The sequence below is a fragment of the Excalfactoria chinensis genome, chromosome 12 (assembly GCF_039878825.1).
Source record: "Excalfactoria chinensis isolate bCotChi1 chromosome 12, bCotChi1.hap2, whole genome shotgun sequence".
Taxonomy (NCBI): Eukaryota; Metazoa; Chordata; class Aves; order Galliformes; family Phasianidae; genus Excalfactoria; species Excalfactoria chinensis.
Genome location: NC_092836.1, coordinates 16,526,327 through 16,540,612, shown reverse-complemented (window position 1 = coordinate 16,540,612; position 14,286 = coordinate 16,526,327). Strand labels below are relative to the sequence as shown.

Here is a 14,286-nt window from a genome sequence, read left to right as displayed (position 1 = left end):
GCCCTGCGGAAAGAACGTGGTCCTGTGCACAGCTGTGCCGGGGATCACCAATGGCGCAGCTCACATCTGTCTGCACCGCATCACAACCCAGCCCAGCGCACCCAGCCCGGACCACCCCCTCCCCATCCCCACCTCCCACATCCCCCCTCCCCATCCCCTTCCCTTTCCTCTCGCCACGCCCTCTGCCCGAAGCCCCGCCCCCTGGATAGGCCACGCCCACCGACAGAGGCCCCGCCCCGCCCCGCCCGCGCCGCGCAGGGCAGGGCAGTGCCGGCAGAGCGCGGAGCGAGGGGCGCCGCCATGGGCTGCACGGTCAGCGCCGAGGATAAGGCGGCCGCCGAGCGCTCCCGCATGATCGACCGCAACCTGCGGGAGGACGGCGAGAAGGCGGCGCGGGAGGTGAAGCTGCTGCTGCTGGGTGAGCGTGGCCGCCGTCCCCCGGGCATCCGTCCCCCTCCGCGGTACCCCCGCTACATCCCGCACCCCCCCACCACGCGCGTCGGCGTCCGTCGGGCGTCTCCGGCGCGGTCCCCCCGCCCGTGATTCCCCACCCTCCTTTGGGGCCGCCCCTCAACTTCCAGCTCCCCTCCGACCCCCCGCATCCCTGGGGTTCCCCTTCTCATCCCCCCGCCCTCCCACCCGGGGTGCTGCGGGGTCAGCCACGCCTCCGGCTCCCCATAGCGAAGGCCCCGGGTGGGATGCGGAACCCGCGGGCATCCCTCCATCCCTCCCCTCGCTGTTTCGGTTGCTGTTTGGAGGCGCTCTCCCCCCGCTCCGGCCCGAAACGCAGCGTTTATTTTCTCCCATCTCGCTATTATCTCTGGGGATGGGGGTCCTCGCGCCGCCCCCCGCCGCCCCAATGCAGCCCCGGGGCGCTGGATGGGATCGGGAGGAGCATCCCTCCTCCCCCCCCCCCCCGCCCCCCCCGCTGCCGTCGGGGGGAAACGCCGGCACAAAATGTCTTTTCTCGTCGCCTCCTTCAAGAGAGGAAGCCGAGAGCAGCAGGAAGTCGTGGTGCAATCAGGCAGCGGCCGATCCGCTCCAACACCGTCCGCCTCGACGAGCGCGGAATGAGCGGAGAAGGGCGGAGCGCGGCGGTGCTTCCCCTCGGCGGGGTGCGGCGGTGGGGCCGGGCCGTGGGGGGTCGGCGTGTAGGGGAACGGGAGAACCGGCAGCCCGGGACGGGGAGCGGCGGAGGAGCGGAACCCCGCGGCCTTGCGGAGGGGGCACGTGGGGCTGAGACCCCGCTGCTGGGGCTGCCGTGGGCTCGGCCTCGCTCCGAGTGATGCTGCTCGGCTGGAGGCCGTAGGGTTCCCCCGGCTCGGGATGGGGCACAGCGATGCGGGGCTGCTCCGTGCGGTGCAGCGGGCTGAGAGCAGTGCGGTTGTGCTCCTTGATGCAGGGTGAGGCTCCGGTTACTGATCTCGGTGGGTTTCTAAAGCCAAAAATAGAGCGAAACAGCTCCATTTTTTAGAATTTTTGATTCTCTCCTCCACCTCAGCAGCTGTGCGAGTGTAAACAGCACCGAAGGCCCTGAGCTCTCAGTGTGGTTTTCTGAACTGAAATGTGTCTGGAAAGCACTTGAGAGCCCGTGGGGAGCAGCTGGGATGGCTCCGGTGGGTCCTCATAAGGTGCTTGGAGCCCCTCAGCTTGTCCTGGCATCCCCCTCCAGCTGCATCCGCATCCCCAGAGCACAGCACAGCCCCCAGCTGCTGCCCTGCTCCAGGCGGAAGTGAAACCGTGGTCCTGCAGAATCCTCGCTGTTGCTGTTTGGGGGATGGGGGCTGCACGCCCGTCCTGCTGCTCTGCACCCTCCTCCCCGAGTTTCGCACTTTCTGGCTGTTGTGTCGCTTTGATGGAGCAGACCCAGGGGCTGTCGGTGGGCACAGGACCTGCGAGTAGCAGCAGAGAGAGGGAAGACCACCCCCCCACCCCCTAAAGCTGGATGCATTTGGGATGTGCTCCTCGATGCTCTGCAGCTGCCCCGTGGGCTTTGTGGACACAGTGCTAACAGCCCTAAACCACACCGCCTGCTTGGCATTAAGGAAGAAGAGAGATTCCTTGGCTTCACTGTTGGGGATCTCTGCCTCTGCCTTAGAAAGCGTTTGGGAAGCCCCAGATGCAGATGTTGCCCTCAAACAAAGCTGATTGCTGGGCACATGGCTGGGTTTGCAGCACTGGGATGGCCTTGAGGGGCTCCTTGGGGCACGCTGTTCCGGGGCTCTCAGTGCTGAGGGTGCAGTTTCAACCCTGTTGTTCGGATGGTTCCGTCCCAGGGTGGGGACGCCGGGCTCTGTGGCTCCGTCTGTGCACACAGCAGCAGAGGAAGGGAGGCACCGGCTGCTGCTTTCAGCTCTCCGGCGCTGCGCTGCCTCACGCACCCGCGGGTTTTCCTTCCTCCCTGCTCCCCACCCCACGCTCTGCTGCAGCCCTTTGGTGAGCTGGGGCTTGCAGGGAGGTGCAGGGCTTTAAACGGGGGTGATGGTTTTAAGCGAAACCTGACTGGGCCTGTGAACCACACCGGGAGAGATGTGGCATCCCTGGGATTTCAGGGCCAGAAAGAGAGGAGAACGCTGCCTTCTTTCCTGGAAAAAGGCACAGGAATAGCTTTGTCCAGCTCGGAACGCCAGCGGGGGTGTGGAGAGGGCCGTGCCCAGCCCAAAGTACGTCCAGCCCAAACCCTCCAACTGTCAACCCCACACACCCTCCCCACAACGGGTTGTTTTGTTGCATCTGCTCCCTCGGTGGCCATGGATGTAGTTCTGCACCCTCACCAAGTTGCATACACCCAATTACTCCCCCTAGGTCCGTGCCGTGGCACTGTGCTCTATGTGCCGGGGGGGCTGTTCCTATGTGCCCACCCCCACAAAAGGGGTCTGTGCCCACCCCACAGCCTGGGCAGCCCCGGGTGCTGCTGGAGGGTGGCCAGCTCTGTGCCGGGGCAGACGGCTGCTTGGAAAAGCACACAGTATTACTGTGGGGTTTCTTGTGTTTGTTTTTTCTTATTCTTCTTACATGCAATTATTTTTAAAGCAATTTTAAAGCACTTTTAGATAGGAAGGAAAATGCGGAGGGGAATGCCTTTCTTCCCCACCCCCCCTTTATTTTGGGGGGTTTTCCCAGCTGCACGGCTATTGGTGCAGTGCTTTGGAAACCCCATTTGGTGGCTGGGACGTAGCTGGTGCCTTGGGACTGTCCCTGCTGACCCCATCCCTCCTCACCTCCAGCCTCTGTCCCCTTGTGGATGATGGTGATTGTTTCCTGTTTTTGTAGTATGGTCTGGGAACGAGCATGGTTGCATCCCTGGGGCCCTGGGCTCCGTGCCGCATTGGGAGCTGGCCCTGTGGGACAGATGGGAGTGATGCTTTGGGGTGCAGAGCCCCAGCCCTGAAGCGCTGTGTCCTGCCCAGTAGTGGGAAGCTGCCCTGCTCCGGAAGTGCGTGCTGCCTGGCACTCAGCCTATGGATTGTGTCGGGGCTGAATGGCCGGCAGCCGGTGTGTTCCGGGGATTGGGAGCTTCCCCTCACCATATGGTTGTCCCCATCCCTGTCCCCTCTATATGGTTTGCTGGCTTCCCTGAACACCACGTGGCTTCCGTCTCCCATTACTCACATCCCTGTGCCACCCGCGACCACCCCGGTGGCCTGTTGGTCTTGCCATGAGGAGAACGAACAGATGTGGAAGAGAGATGGCATGGCAGGCTGGTGGCTGCACTCCCAACTTTACACGTGCCCAAAGGCTGTGCCCGTGCCACGTTGCTGCCCAGCTGTGCTGTGCTGGGATCTGCTGCTCCGGGTGCTGTGGGGTGGCACCGCTCTCTGGTTGGGGTTATTAGAGTTAATGAGGTACCGGAGCACTCCTGCTGAACAGGGATTACGAAAGGAAAGAATGCCTTCCCTGCAGCTACTGTGACTCAACGCTGGCTTTGGAGGTTTGGAGGCCGCAGCTCCGCACGTGTGCGCCCACGCTCCTCCCGGCATGGGCTCCCACAGCAGGCTCGGGGTCATGCCTGCACCCCATTAACAGTGCCATAGGGCCAGGAGAGTGGTGGGGGAGCTCCAGGGATGGCTCTGTGGGCTGGGATGATGTGCCAGGCAGGGATACGCTTTGGAGATGCTCAGGGTCAGCGTGGATTGTGCCCAGTGCCCTTCTGTCACAGCTTTCCAGGTGGAGGTGGCACAGGGCTGGCACTGCAGTGGCCCTCGGTGCCCTTTGTGCAGTTCTGGTTCTATGGGGCCAAGTGCCGTCCCCGCTGTGAGCAGCAATTTTCCGCGTGGCGTGGCTGGCTGCAGGGCTCCTTTTCCAAAGGAGCCAGGGGAAGCTCTGGGTGGAAAGAAAGCAAGAAACCCGATCCACCTCGCCGAGCCGAGCGCAGTTTTATTTCCGTCGGGTCAAGCCTGCGAGGTTCCAGCCAAATCATATATTTTGGGCCAAATGAGAAACACGTGTCATCCACCGAGTCCCAGAACCAGAGAAAGATGCTGCGGGTGCATGCAGGGTCCTGCCTGGGGTGTGCAGCTCCTCCCAGAGCAGCCTGTGGGCAGGGGGATGCCCTGCCTGGAGGATACAGGGCCGTGACCCTTGCTGCTTCCATGGGGTACCTGGAGTCACAGCACAGATGGTGATGTCCCTGTTGCTGTGCCTTGGCTGCAACCTCAGGCTGTGCTCTTGCAGGTTAATTTTAGCATAATCTCCATTTTTTTGAGCTCCTCTTCCCCTTCTCTGGCTGGAGCGCAGCACCCCTGCCATGAGCTGCCTGGGGCCCCCTATAAGGGTGGCTCTGCTTTAGGGATGTGGCGGTGCACACGCCTTGGGCACGTGGGGACTGTCCGACACCTCCATGGTGCTGTGTGGGTCAGGGGGGACGGGGCTGGCACGGAGTGTGGCCAGAAAGACACCACAGGGATGAATGAGAGAGGATACACAAAGTGTTGCACTTTGGGATGTGGCATCCCCAAACAGCACTGCTTGGGGCTCCTGTGTTGAGAGTTTGCTCCAGGCTGTTGTCCCTGTGCAGAGAAGGGACAAGGGATGGGCAGTGTCCCTCTGAGCTTCCCCTTTCAGCTTCCCCTTTCTGCAGCCGGGTGACCTCACTCCTTCCTCCCTCCCAGCATGGGAAGGGAGGGAGGGAGGGAGCAACAGACGCACACAGCCTGCCAGAGTGGCACATCCCCAATGCTTGGGGTGACAGCAGCACTGCCAACAGGACTGACACATTGCTGAAGCTGTCTGGGTTTTTCCCAGCTGTGCAGAAACCCCTGGGTGCTGTGGCACTGCCCTGCTCTGGGCTCTGTCCCCACCTGCTGCTGTAGAAGCCCATTGGGTTTGGCCCAGCAGGGTTAAACCAAACTCTGCTCTGGTCAATGGAAACCCCTTTGGTGGCGGTGCTACTTCTGCACTGTGCTTCACTCTGTGCTGGAAATAATCACCCTGAAGAGGGGGGTTGGATCTGCTGGGTCCCTTGGACTGTTCAGTGGAGACGTCTCAGCTTTCTGGGCTCCTCCCTGGCTTTTGGGGGCTGTTTTAGCTGCAGGAGCACTGAGGGTCCCAGCGCACCCCATGGGGGCCTCTCTGGCAGTAGCCCTGGGCTGTAGCTCATGGCTTGTGCATTACATCTTCCACAGGTGCCGGGGAGTCCGGGAAGAGCACCATCGTCAAACAGATGAAGTGAGTAGCACAAGAACCTGCCCTGTCCCTGCAGCGATGCTGGGGACATCTGGGACAGTGGTACTGGGGTTGGGCTCTTGGGATGCTCAGGGTGGTGCTGTGGTGGCTAAAAGTGCTTTGAGAAGGGCTGGGATGCTGCCAGTGGGATTTCTGCTGTCCCATGTGCCCCCATGTCCCTGCTGCCCAGCTCCTACAGGCTGGGTGCTCTCCAGGGCATGAATATTTCATTGGCTGGCAGTGGAAGGGGAGGTGAGCTCAGGTGCCTGTGGTTACTCCGGCAGCAGAGAGACATGGTGAAAGCAAACACCTGGCAGGGAGGTGGCTGGTGGCTGTGGGCAGGACATGCTGACCCTGTCCCGTGTCCCCAGGATCATCCACGAAGATGGCTACTCAGAGGAGGAGTGCCGGCAATACAAAGCCGTGGTCTACAGCAACACCATCCAGTCCATCATGGCCATCATCAAGGCTATGGGGAACCTGCAGATCGACTTTGGGGACTCCTCCAGAGCAGTGAGTGTCCCTGTGAGCCTGCTGTGCCCACATCCCTCCTGGGAGCAGGGCCTTCCAAAGCATGACCAGGGCTCCAGTGGCCCTGTCCAATCCCTTCTGCTATCCCATGCTCCAGGACCTCCTAAGGGCAGGGAAAACCCAAAGTATGAGTGGTGGGAGTGGGGAGGACAGGTGTGGATTTCCTGGCCTAGGAGGGGTGAATTTTGCCATTCCTGTCGTTTGTTTTCTTTTGTTTTGCTTTTTCCTATGGGCATCTCTGATGGGTTGGTGGGGATCCCTGGGGCTCATGGAACTGATGCCTGGTTCTGCTGCAGGATGATGCCCGCCAGCTCTTTGCACTCGCCTGCACCGCGGAGGAGCAGGGCATCATGCCTGAAGACCTCGCCAACGTCATCCGCAGGCTGTGGGCTGACCACGGGGTCCAGGCCTGCTTCAATCGCTCCCGTGAATACCAGCTGAATGACTCTGCTGCCTAGTGAGTACCTTCCTCCTCAGCCTCCTTCTCCTCCTCAACCTGTCGCTGTGCTATGGAGCTGTTCTGTGATGTTAAGGTCGGGGCAGCGCTCCCCCAGGCGTGCAGCATCCAAGCTGCATTCATAGAATCATAGAATGGCTTCGGTTGGACAGGATGTTAAAGATCATCCAGTTCCATCCTTGCCATCAGCTGCTGCCCCCCAGCTCAGGCTGCCCAGGGCCCCTCCATGGCCTGGGGCACCTGCAGGGATGGCACCCACAGCTCTGGGCAGCACTGCCAGCACCTCACTGCCCTCTGAGCAAAGAACTTCCCCTTAACATCTCCCCTAGATCTCACTTCTTTAAGCATAATGCCATTCCTCCTTGTCCTGTGCGCACAGGGAAGTATCCGCAATGAAAAATGGGGGTGCTTGTTCTGAGTGTGGCACTCAAGCCCACTTGCTTTGTTGTTTGATCCTTTTCAAATGAGTTTATGCAGCAGAAATCAGCATTCTGCTGGCGTAAGAGCTGGCAAGCTGGTGCTTGGGGAGGTAAATTGACTGCATCTGGTTCGGTTTATCCCCAACAAGATTTAATAAATAAGTTAATCTGCCTAAAGCACGATTGCTGTTCTGCACTGGGAAAACGATGCCCGAAAGCCACTGCTGGAGGAGCTCAGCTTTGGGCTTTTGGAGCCTGGTGTCCGTCGTGGTGCCACGTGGGGCGGTGGTGTCCTTTAGGAGGCGCCTGTGCCAAGCGGCATCCCTATGGCCGTCCCAGCAGCACGAAGGACAAGCGCTGCTCAGTGCCCGCATCAAGCTGCTGGGGCGATGCCCTGTGCCGTGCCCAGGCTAAGGCCGGGAAGCCGTGTGCCTCTCCTTCCCTTCCCCTCCTGGTGACACGGCCGAGGTCCGAGCCCAGCCCGGCCCTGCCTCCCCGCCGCTCGCTTCCTGTTTTTGTGGCAGCCGCGGCCGGGTGATTTCCGGCTGTTTTTGAGCTCGCAGTGGAGGTGTGTGCCGGCCGTGTCACCGCCGAGCTGCCCCACGCCCTCTGTGGGGTCCCCACATCCCCACTCAGTGTCCCCCCGTGGCCGTATCCCTGCGTCCCATTGGCACAGCCCTGGCTGGATTACAGCCCCGCGCGGCAGGCGGCTGCTTATCGTAACCCAATTAACTCAAGCCGCAGCGATCGCGGCTGCTGGGGGTTTGGGGCTGGCCGTGCCGGGGGCCGAGCCCTGCACCCTCTTCCTGCAGGACCAGCCCTTTGTGCGTGTAACTGACTATGGAGGCACGGAGCCAGCAGTGGTTTCCGCTGGGCTGCGGCCCGTTGCCGTGGCGATGAATGCTTTCCTCCTTCCGTTTCCCGGGCTGGGAGCGTCATGGCGGTGCAGGCATGGTCCCCTGGGCCACGTCACCTGCTGGGCTCTGCAGGCCGAGTGGCCCCATGTCCCTGTGTCCCTGGTGGTGGGGTCTCATAGAGACGACTAGCTTGGCCTTGTGCCCAGTGTGCCCCCACCCCAAACCTGACACCATCCCTCCCACCTCCCCCACAGCTACCTGAACGACCTGGAGAGGATAGCGCGGGCCGACTACATCCCCACCCAGCAGGACGTGCTGCGCACCCGGGTGAAGACCACCGGCATCGTGGAGACCCACTTCACCTTCAAGGACCTGCACTTCAAGTAGGTCTGGATGCAAACCCTCGGCGTGCCAGCCTGGTGCTGAGCTGCTGCTGGTGATGGAGGTTGGGGTTGGCCAAGCAATGCTGCACAGCTCCCCTCTGTGCTCACATAAGGCTTTGGAGGGTGTGGTGGGGATGGACAGGGTGGCCCTGGGGGGACACGGCAGTGGTAGAGCCTCCCCAGCAGGTGAGCAGAGTGAGTCAGGAAAATCCACCCTGGAGGGATGCGGTGCTCTGTGGAGCCTGGGCAGCCTCTGCTGCAGCTGCCATCATCCTCCATAATCCCACCTGTGCATCCCCAGCCCAGCACTGGTGGGACGTAAGGGCGGCACTTCAGCAGAGGGCATCACCCCGCTCTGCTGGGAGAGCTGAGTTAGGGCTGGGGGTGCAGCAGTTGGGGGGCTGTTCACCCACACTGCCATTGCCCTGCAGGATGTTCGACGTGGGCGGCCAGCGCTCAGAGCGGAAGAAGTGGATCCACTGCTTCGAGGGGGTGACGGCCATCATTTTCTGCGTGGCCCTGAGCGCCTACGACCTGGTGCTGGCAGAAGATGAGGAGATGGTGAGCGAGGGGGTTGAAGTTCAGCTTTAGGGTGTTCCGGGAGGTCCCCACCCCATGCTGCTGGTGGTGACCTGCTACCCTGCTGTGGTGGCTGCTGGCCTGGTGCAGCAGTGTGGGGTGCCTGGTGCCCAGCTCCAAGGCCAGTGGCTTGTGGTATGGCAGCACATTCCTGCCTGCCTGATGCGGTGCTCTTCCTCTGATAGAACCGGATGCACGAGAGCATGAAGCTGTTCGACAGCATCTGCAACAACAAGTGGTTCACGGACACGTCCATCATCCTCTTCCTCAACAAGAAGGACCTTTTTGAGGAGAAGATCGTGCACAGCCCCCTGACCATCTGCTTCCCGGAGTACACAGGTGTGCAGCAGGCAGTGCTGGCCCTATCAGGGCTTCATCTGCTGCATCCCCTTGCCTTGGGGTTCCAGAATGACAATGGGGATAGCGGCTCTGCTGGCTCTGGGTGTGGGGTCCCTGCTTCAGCAACCTCTGGGACTCCTTGCAGGGAATCCTTAGGGCCGGTGGGGTGGTCCTGAGGTGTGGGTCCTGCTACAAGCATTGCACCTCTAACTTAGGGTGGTGCAGCCTGAGGCAGAGGGGTGGCCCGTGGCACTGTGGAGTTGGGTGACACTTGGGGTGCTGTGGGGACAGGGGAGGGGTTTGGGAAGGAGTGGAAGAGCTGGGTTAGGAGCAGCCCTGGTTTAAGGCTTATTGGGTGCCCAGGCTGCACCTGGACATGCTCTTAAGGCAATGTGTGGATAAAGCAGAGGTGATGAAAAGAATAAGAGGCTTAGGAAGCCGCAGGGGCTGAGATGGAGATGGGCAGTGAGGGAGCCCTGGGGCTGCACTGTGCACCCTGTGAGCGTGGTGGTTACTCTGCCCTGCCCTGGTGCTCGGGATGGTGGCATTTTGAGGAGCTGTGTCCCAATATGGACACTTGGCTTGATTAGTGAGGCAGCTTTGTGGGAGGATGAGCAGGAGTTAAACCCGAAGCCCTTTGGGACCTGGGGGGCTGTGGCACATCCCCAGCATTATCTCTCCCTCCCCAGGTGCCAACAAGTACGACGAGGCTGCCAGCTACATCCAGAGCAAGTTTGAGGACCTGAACAAGCGGAAGGACACCAAGGAGATCTACACACACTTCACCTGTGCCACCGACACCAAGAACGTGCAGTTTGTCTTTGATGCCGTCACCGACGTCATCATCAAAAACAACCTGAAGGACTGCGGGCTCTTCTGAGGGCGGCAAGGTGGGCACGGGGTCCCTCCAGGACCCGCGAGTGCCGTCCCCATCCCGCTGCCCACCACCTCCCCTGACCCCATACCCATCCCGCTCATGGCTTGCTCTCTCCTAGGGCGCACCGACGAAGGGAGGACCGTGCCCAGCGATTCTGCTTCTCCTCTGGTTTCATCCCCCAACCCTCTAAAGAGACGTTTTGGTGACGGCCGTGGTGGCATCGGTGGGGACGCACCGCCTGCGACGCCTGACCCAGCGCTGTCCCCGCCTGCCCCCGGTGTCCCCCCGCCCCCCTTTGCCTTCTGGGCTGGGGACAGGAGGATTTCTCTCTCGGTTTGTAACCGGTCGCCATCTCCCCAGCCTCTCCTTTTTATTTGGTTCCGCACCGTTTACATCCAAATCGCCGTGTTTGAAGGGGGCCGCCGAGCTCCCGGCATCACAGGGGCCGGTGAAGGGACCCCCCCCAGGAAACACAACCGAAAACATTCCTTTTAATAACCAGCAAAGAGAAAAAAATACAAGCAAAAAGACAAGCCACACACACAAACACCCACCCACACCCACCCATACACACCCACACCCACACACACACACACACACACACCAAGCTTGGTTTACGTTGCTTTTTAAAGAAACCTTTTTAAGAAACTATTTAAAAGCATCAAGTGCTACGTGGTCGCGTCGTCTTCGTGCAGGTAATGCCGAAACCGTGTGCCTTGCGGGGGGGTCCCCTTTGTCTGGCGCCGGGCTGGGGGGAGAGGGCTGCTGCCCCCCTGCCCCTCTCTAATAGGGCCTAGCAGGTAGGGCTAGCTGTGCCGGGGGGCGGACCCTGCTGTATGGGGCTGCCTTCCCTCCCCCCTCTGTCCCTCAGCTCCTGCTTTTCCCACGGGATGTTTTTCTGAATTGTTCACATGGTTTGAGATAATAAAATGTAGAAAGGAAAAAAAGAGAATATGAATGATCCCCAACCTTCCCCCCCCCCCCGCATCAATGTGGTGGGTGATGTGGTTGCTTTCTTCCTCCTCTGTGTGTCTCTGTGGGGGAGGGGGGATGTAGGAGGGTCTTGGCAGCAATCTGAGGTCCCCTTGGGGTTTGAGGTGATGTGTGGGCTCAGAGCCCCCCCTGGGTGTCCATAGAGGGGGTCCCTTGCAGGCTGGCACTCACCTGGGGATGCCATCTTGGAGCTGTGGTGCTATTCCCAGGGGCATCCCGTGGTCCCCTGGGGGATCCAGCACCCCTCAGTACCAAGGGATGCCCTGGGACCCCAGGTGTTCCCCAGCACCCAGGGGCACATGCAGGCAGGGGGCTGGCTGGTGGGATGCTCTGGAGCTGCACAGGTCACATTGCTGGGGTTTGGGGTCAAGCAGAAGCGGTGGCAGAGGGTGGGCAGGGGCACCAGGGGGTTGGGGGGGGGGCTGTAGGGGCTGGGGCTCAGAAGAGCCCACAGTCCTTGAGGTTCTCCTTGATGATGATGTCGGTGACAGCGTCAAAGACGAACTTGACGTTCTCGGTATCAGTGGCGCAGGTCATGTGCGAGTAGATCTCCTTCACGTCCCGCCGCATGTTCAGCTCCAGGAACTGCAGCTTGATGTAGTTGCCAGCATCGTCGTAGGTGTTGGGACCTACGAGCAGGGCCATGAGTCCCCAGCACCCCGCAGCCCTTATATTCCCCTGCCATCACCCCACAGCCCAGACCTCTGGCTGGGTGCTGAGGGTGCTGGGGTCACCTGTGAGTGTCTGGCAAAGGGTGCCAGCACCCAAACCCCCCACGCAGGGGGTGAGCGTGCCTGCCCTCACCATCATAGTCAGGGAAGCAGATGCTGAGGTGCGCCTTCTTGATCTTCTCCAGGAAGACGTCCTTCTTGTTGAGGAAGAGGACGATCGAGGTGGTGGCGAAGTAGCGGTGGTTGCAGATGCTGTTGAAGAGGTGCAGGCTCTCGTGCATGCGGTTCTGTGGGAGGATACAAGCCCTGTCAACCCCCTGTCAGCCTTCCAGCCCCCCCAGCACCCCTTGGCACGGCCACCTACCACTTCATCATCCTCCACCAGCACCATGTCGTAGGCGCTGAGCGCCGCGATGAAGATGATGCACGTCACCCCCTCAAAGCAGTGGATCCACTTCTTGCGCTCCGAGCGCTGTCCTCCCACATCAAACATCCTGCAGGGCAGGACCAGGGGGCTCAGCATCCCCCCACAGCCCCCTGCCCCAGCACTTGGGGGCTCAGCCCCTACCTGAAGTTGAGGTCCTTGAAAGAGAACTGGGTTTCGATGATGCCGGTGGTTTTGACACGGGAACGCAGCACGTCCTGCTCGGTGGGGACGTAGCCAGGGGTCACCAGGCGCTCCAGGTCCGACAGGTAACTGATGGGCACAGCGTGAGGCACGTCCCACCAAGGCTGCCCCCAGCCACCTGCCCACCCTGCACGTACTATCCTGCCGAGTCGTTGAGCTGGTACTCAGAGGCCCGGTCGAAACAGGCCTGGATGCCTGCATCCTTCCAGAGCCGCCCAATGATGTCCGACATCTCCTTGGGCATGGTGCCCTCCTCAATGGTGTCTGAGAGGTGCAGCAGCTTGCGGGCATCATCCTGCAAGGGATGGGGGCTCAGTGGGGATGGGGACCGGGGTGCAACCCCACACCCCGTGCCGGGGGCCCCTCACCTGGCGAGCTGAGTCGCCATACTGGATGTTGAGCGTGGTCATGGCACGCACGATGGCCAGCATGGACTGCAGCGTGTTGCTGTAGATGATGGCGATGAACTCCAAGCACTCCTCCAGGGAGTAACCATCCTGGTGGATGATCCTGGACAAGATGGAGGCATGGGGCTGAATGGGGTGCTGAGAGCACCCATGGAGCTGAGCTGTAGGGTAGGGGCACTTGTGGGCACTGAACTGGTGCGTAGGGGTATCCATGTGGGTGGATAATAGAGTGGTGGCACCCATGGGGCTGAACCATAGGGTAGGTGCACTCTTGGGTCTGAACTATAGGATGGGAGAACTCATGGGGGTCAGCTAAAGGGTGGGGACACTAGAAAAGAAGGCAGAGGCACCCATCGCTGCAGCTGAGGGCAGTGAGGGGTGGATGCTCCCTCTGGCCATAATATGGTACAGGTAGGTGGCACGGTGCTGCCCCGTGTGACTTACTTCATCTGCTTGACAATGGTACTCTTCCCTGACTCTCCTGCTCCTGTGGGGACAGAGCGGGGGCACAGTGGTGACCACAGTGGTGACCACCACAGGGGGACACAGGGAAAAAGGAAGGGAGAGAGCCAGGTCTGGGGGGGGCACTGGGGTGGTGCTGCTGGGGGGCTCAGTCATGGGTGTGCTGGGGGAGCTGGGGGTGGGGGGGAAGAAGAGGATGGGGTGGGGATGGGGACACAGCAGTGGGGAATTGCAGGGGAACGCAGCCAGGGCCCGGACAGGGGATGAATGAGAGAACAACTGGGGAAACTGGGGGGCACTGGGAGGGGAACCCGCAGTGCTGGGAGGATGCAAGGGTAGCATTCAGGGGCATGTGGAGGGGTCTGGGGATGCTGGGGTGGAGTTGGGGTGCTCAGAGGCACGGGGATATTGGACGGGGTGAGTTTTAGAGGTACTGAGGAGCCTGGGGCTAACAAGGTTTGGAGCACGAGGATGTGATGGGGGAGGTTCAAGCATCCCCCGGAGCTGCGCCCACCTACCCAGCAGCAGCAGCTTGACGGTCCTGGCATCCTTCTCAGCGTCCTCCTTCAGCTTCTTCTCCAGCTCACGGGAGTGCTTTTCCTCAGCGCTGGCCCCTGCTCCCATCCTCGCCTCTGCCGCCCGCCGGCTCGCCCGCTCGGTGGAGGTCAGCACCAGGACGGGCAGCGAGCGCCAGCCCCCCGCCACCTCCAGCGCTCGCCCACCGCCCGACTGCGGCCGCCGCTGCCACCCAAGTGGGCCAAGGACGGGGACAAGGAGCGCGGCTTAAGCCAGACTGCGGATAAAGCCCCGAAATCTGCCCGGGGCTGAGCTCAGCAATCCCCCGGCTCCCGGCGTCAGCGCTTCTGCACAGAGGGCGCCCAGCTGTCCCCTCCCAGAGATGGTGGCCCCATGTCCCCAGGCCGTGGCTATGCCTCGTGGCAGGGATGGCCCTGCTGGCACCAGCTGTGGATGTGGCCTTATAGTAGGGATGTTCCCACTGTTCCCAGCCATGGGTATGG

At 61.2% G+C, this 14,286-nt stretch overlaps 2 protein-coding genes across 2 annotated transcripts; one reads left to right on the top strand and one right to left on the bottom strand.

Annotated features, from left to right (window-relative positions):
• The first annotated feature begins 235 nt into the window (after positions 1-235).
• On the top strand, positions 236-11,079 carry GNAI2 (G protein subunit alpha i2). Its single transcript, XM_072347833.1, has 9 exons — positions 236-418; positions 5,625-5,667; positions 6,036-6,177; positions 6,492-6,652; positions 8,183-8,311; positions 8,743-8,872; positions 9,076-9,229; positions 9,919-10,119; positions 10,225-11,079. Exons 1-8 carry the CDS (start codon positions 301-303, stop codon positions 10,107-10,109), a joined length of 1,068 nt encoding a protein of 355 aa, XP_072203934.1. The 5' UTR covers positions 236-300; the 3' UTR covers positions 10,110-10,119; positions 10,225-11,079.
• A 458-nt stretch (positions 11,080-11,537) lies between these two features.
• Positions 11,538-13,891, bottom strand: GNAT1 (G protein subunit alpha transducin 1). Its single transcript, XM_072347070.1, has 8 exons — positions 13,786-13,891; positions 13,250-13,292; positions 12,767-12,908; positions 12,536-12,693; positions 12,339-12,467; positions 12,135-12,264; positions 11,904-12,057; positions 11,538-11,728 (listed from the first exon to the last, which is right to left on the bottom strand). The coding sequence occupies exons 1-8, from the start codon at positions 13,889-13,891 to the stop codon at positions 11,538-11,540; spliced, it is 1,053 nt and encodes a 350-aa protein (XP_072203171.1).
• Positions 13,892-14,286: the final 395 nt, after the last annotated feature.

What these genes read in the sequence shown, in the direction of transcription:
- GNAI2 (XM_072347833.1), top strand. Translation starts at nt 301, where the DNA reads ATGGGCTGCACGGTCAGCGCCGAGGATAAGGCGGCCGCCGAGCGCTCC. An exon ending in GGTGAAGCTGCTGCTGCTGG is followed by an intron (nt 419 to 5,624) that starts GTGAGCGTGGCC and finishes CATCTTCCACAG; the next exon opens with GTGCCGGGGAGTCCGGGAAG. An exon ending in TTGGGGACTCCTCCAGAGCA is followed by an intron (nt 6,178 to 6,491) that starts GTGAGTGTCCCT and finishes GTTCTGCTGCAG; the next exon opens with GATGATGCCCGCCAGCTCTT.
- GNAT1 (XM_072347070.1), bottom strand. Translation starts at nt 13,891, where the DNA reads ATGGGAGCAGGGGCCAGCGCTGAGGAAAAGCACTCCCGTGAGCTGGAG. An exon ending in CGTCAAGCTGCTGCTGCTGG is followed by an intron (nt 13,293 to 13,785) that starts GTAGGTGGGCGC and finishes CTGTCCCCACAG; the next exon opens with GAGCAGGAGAGTCAGGGAAG. An exon ending in ACCATTGTCAAGCAGATGAA is followed by an intron (nt 12,909 to 13,249) that starts GTAAGTCACACG and finishes CATCTTGTCCAG; the next exon opens with GATCATCCACCAGGATGGTT.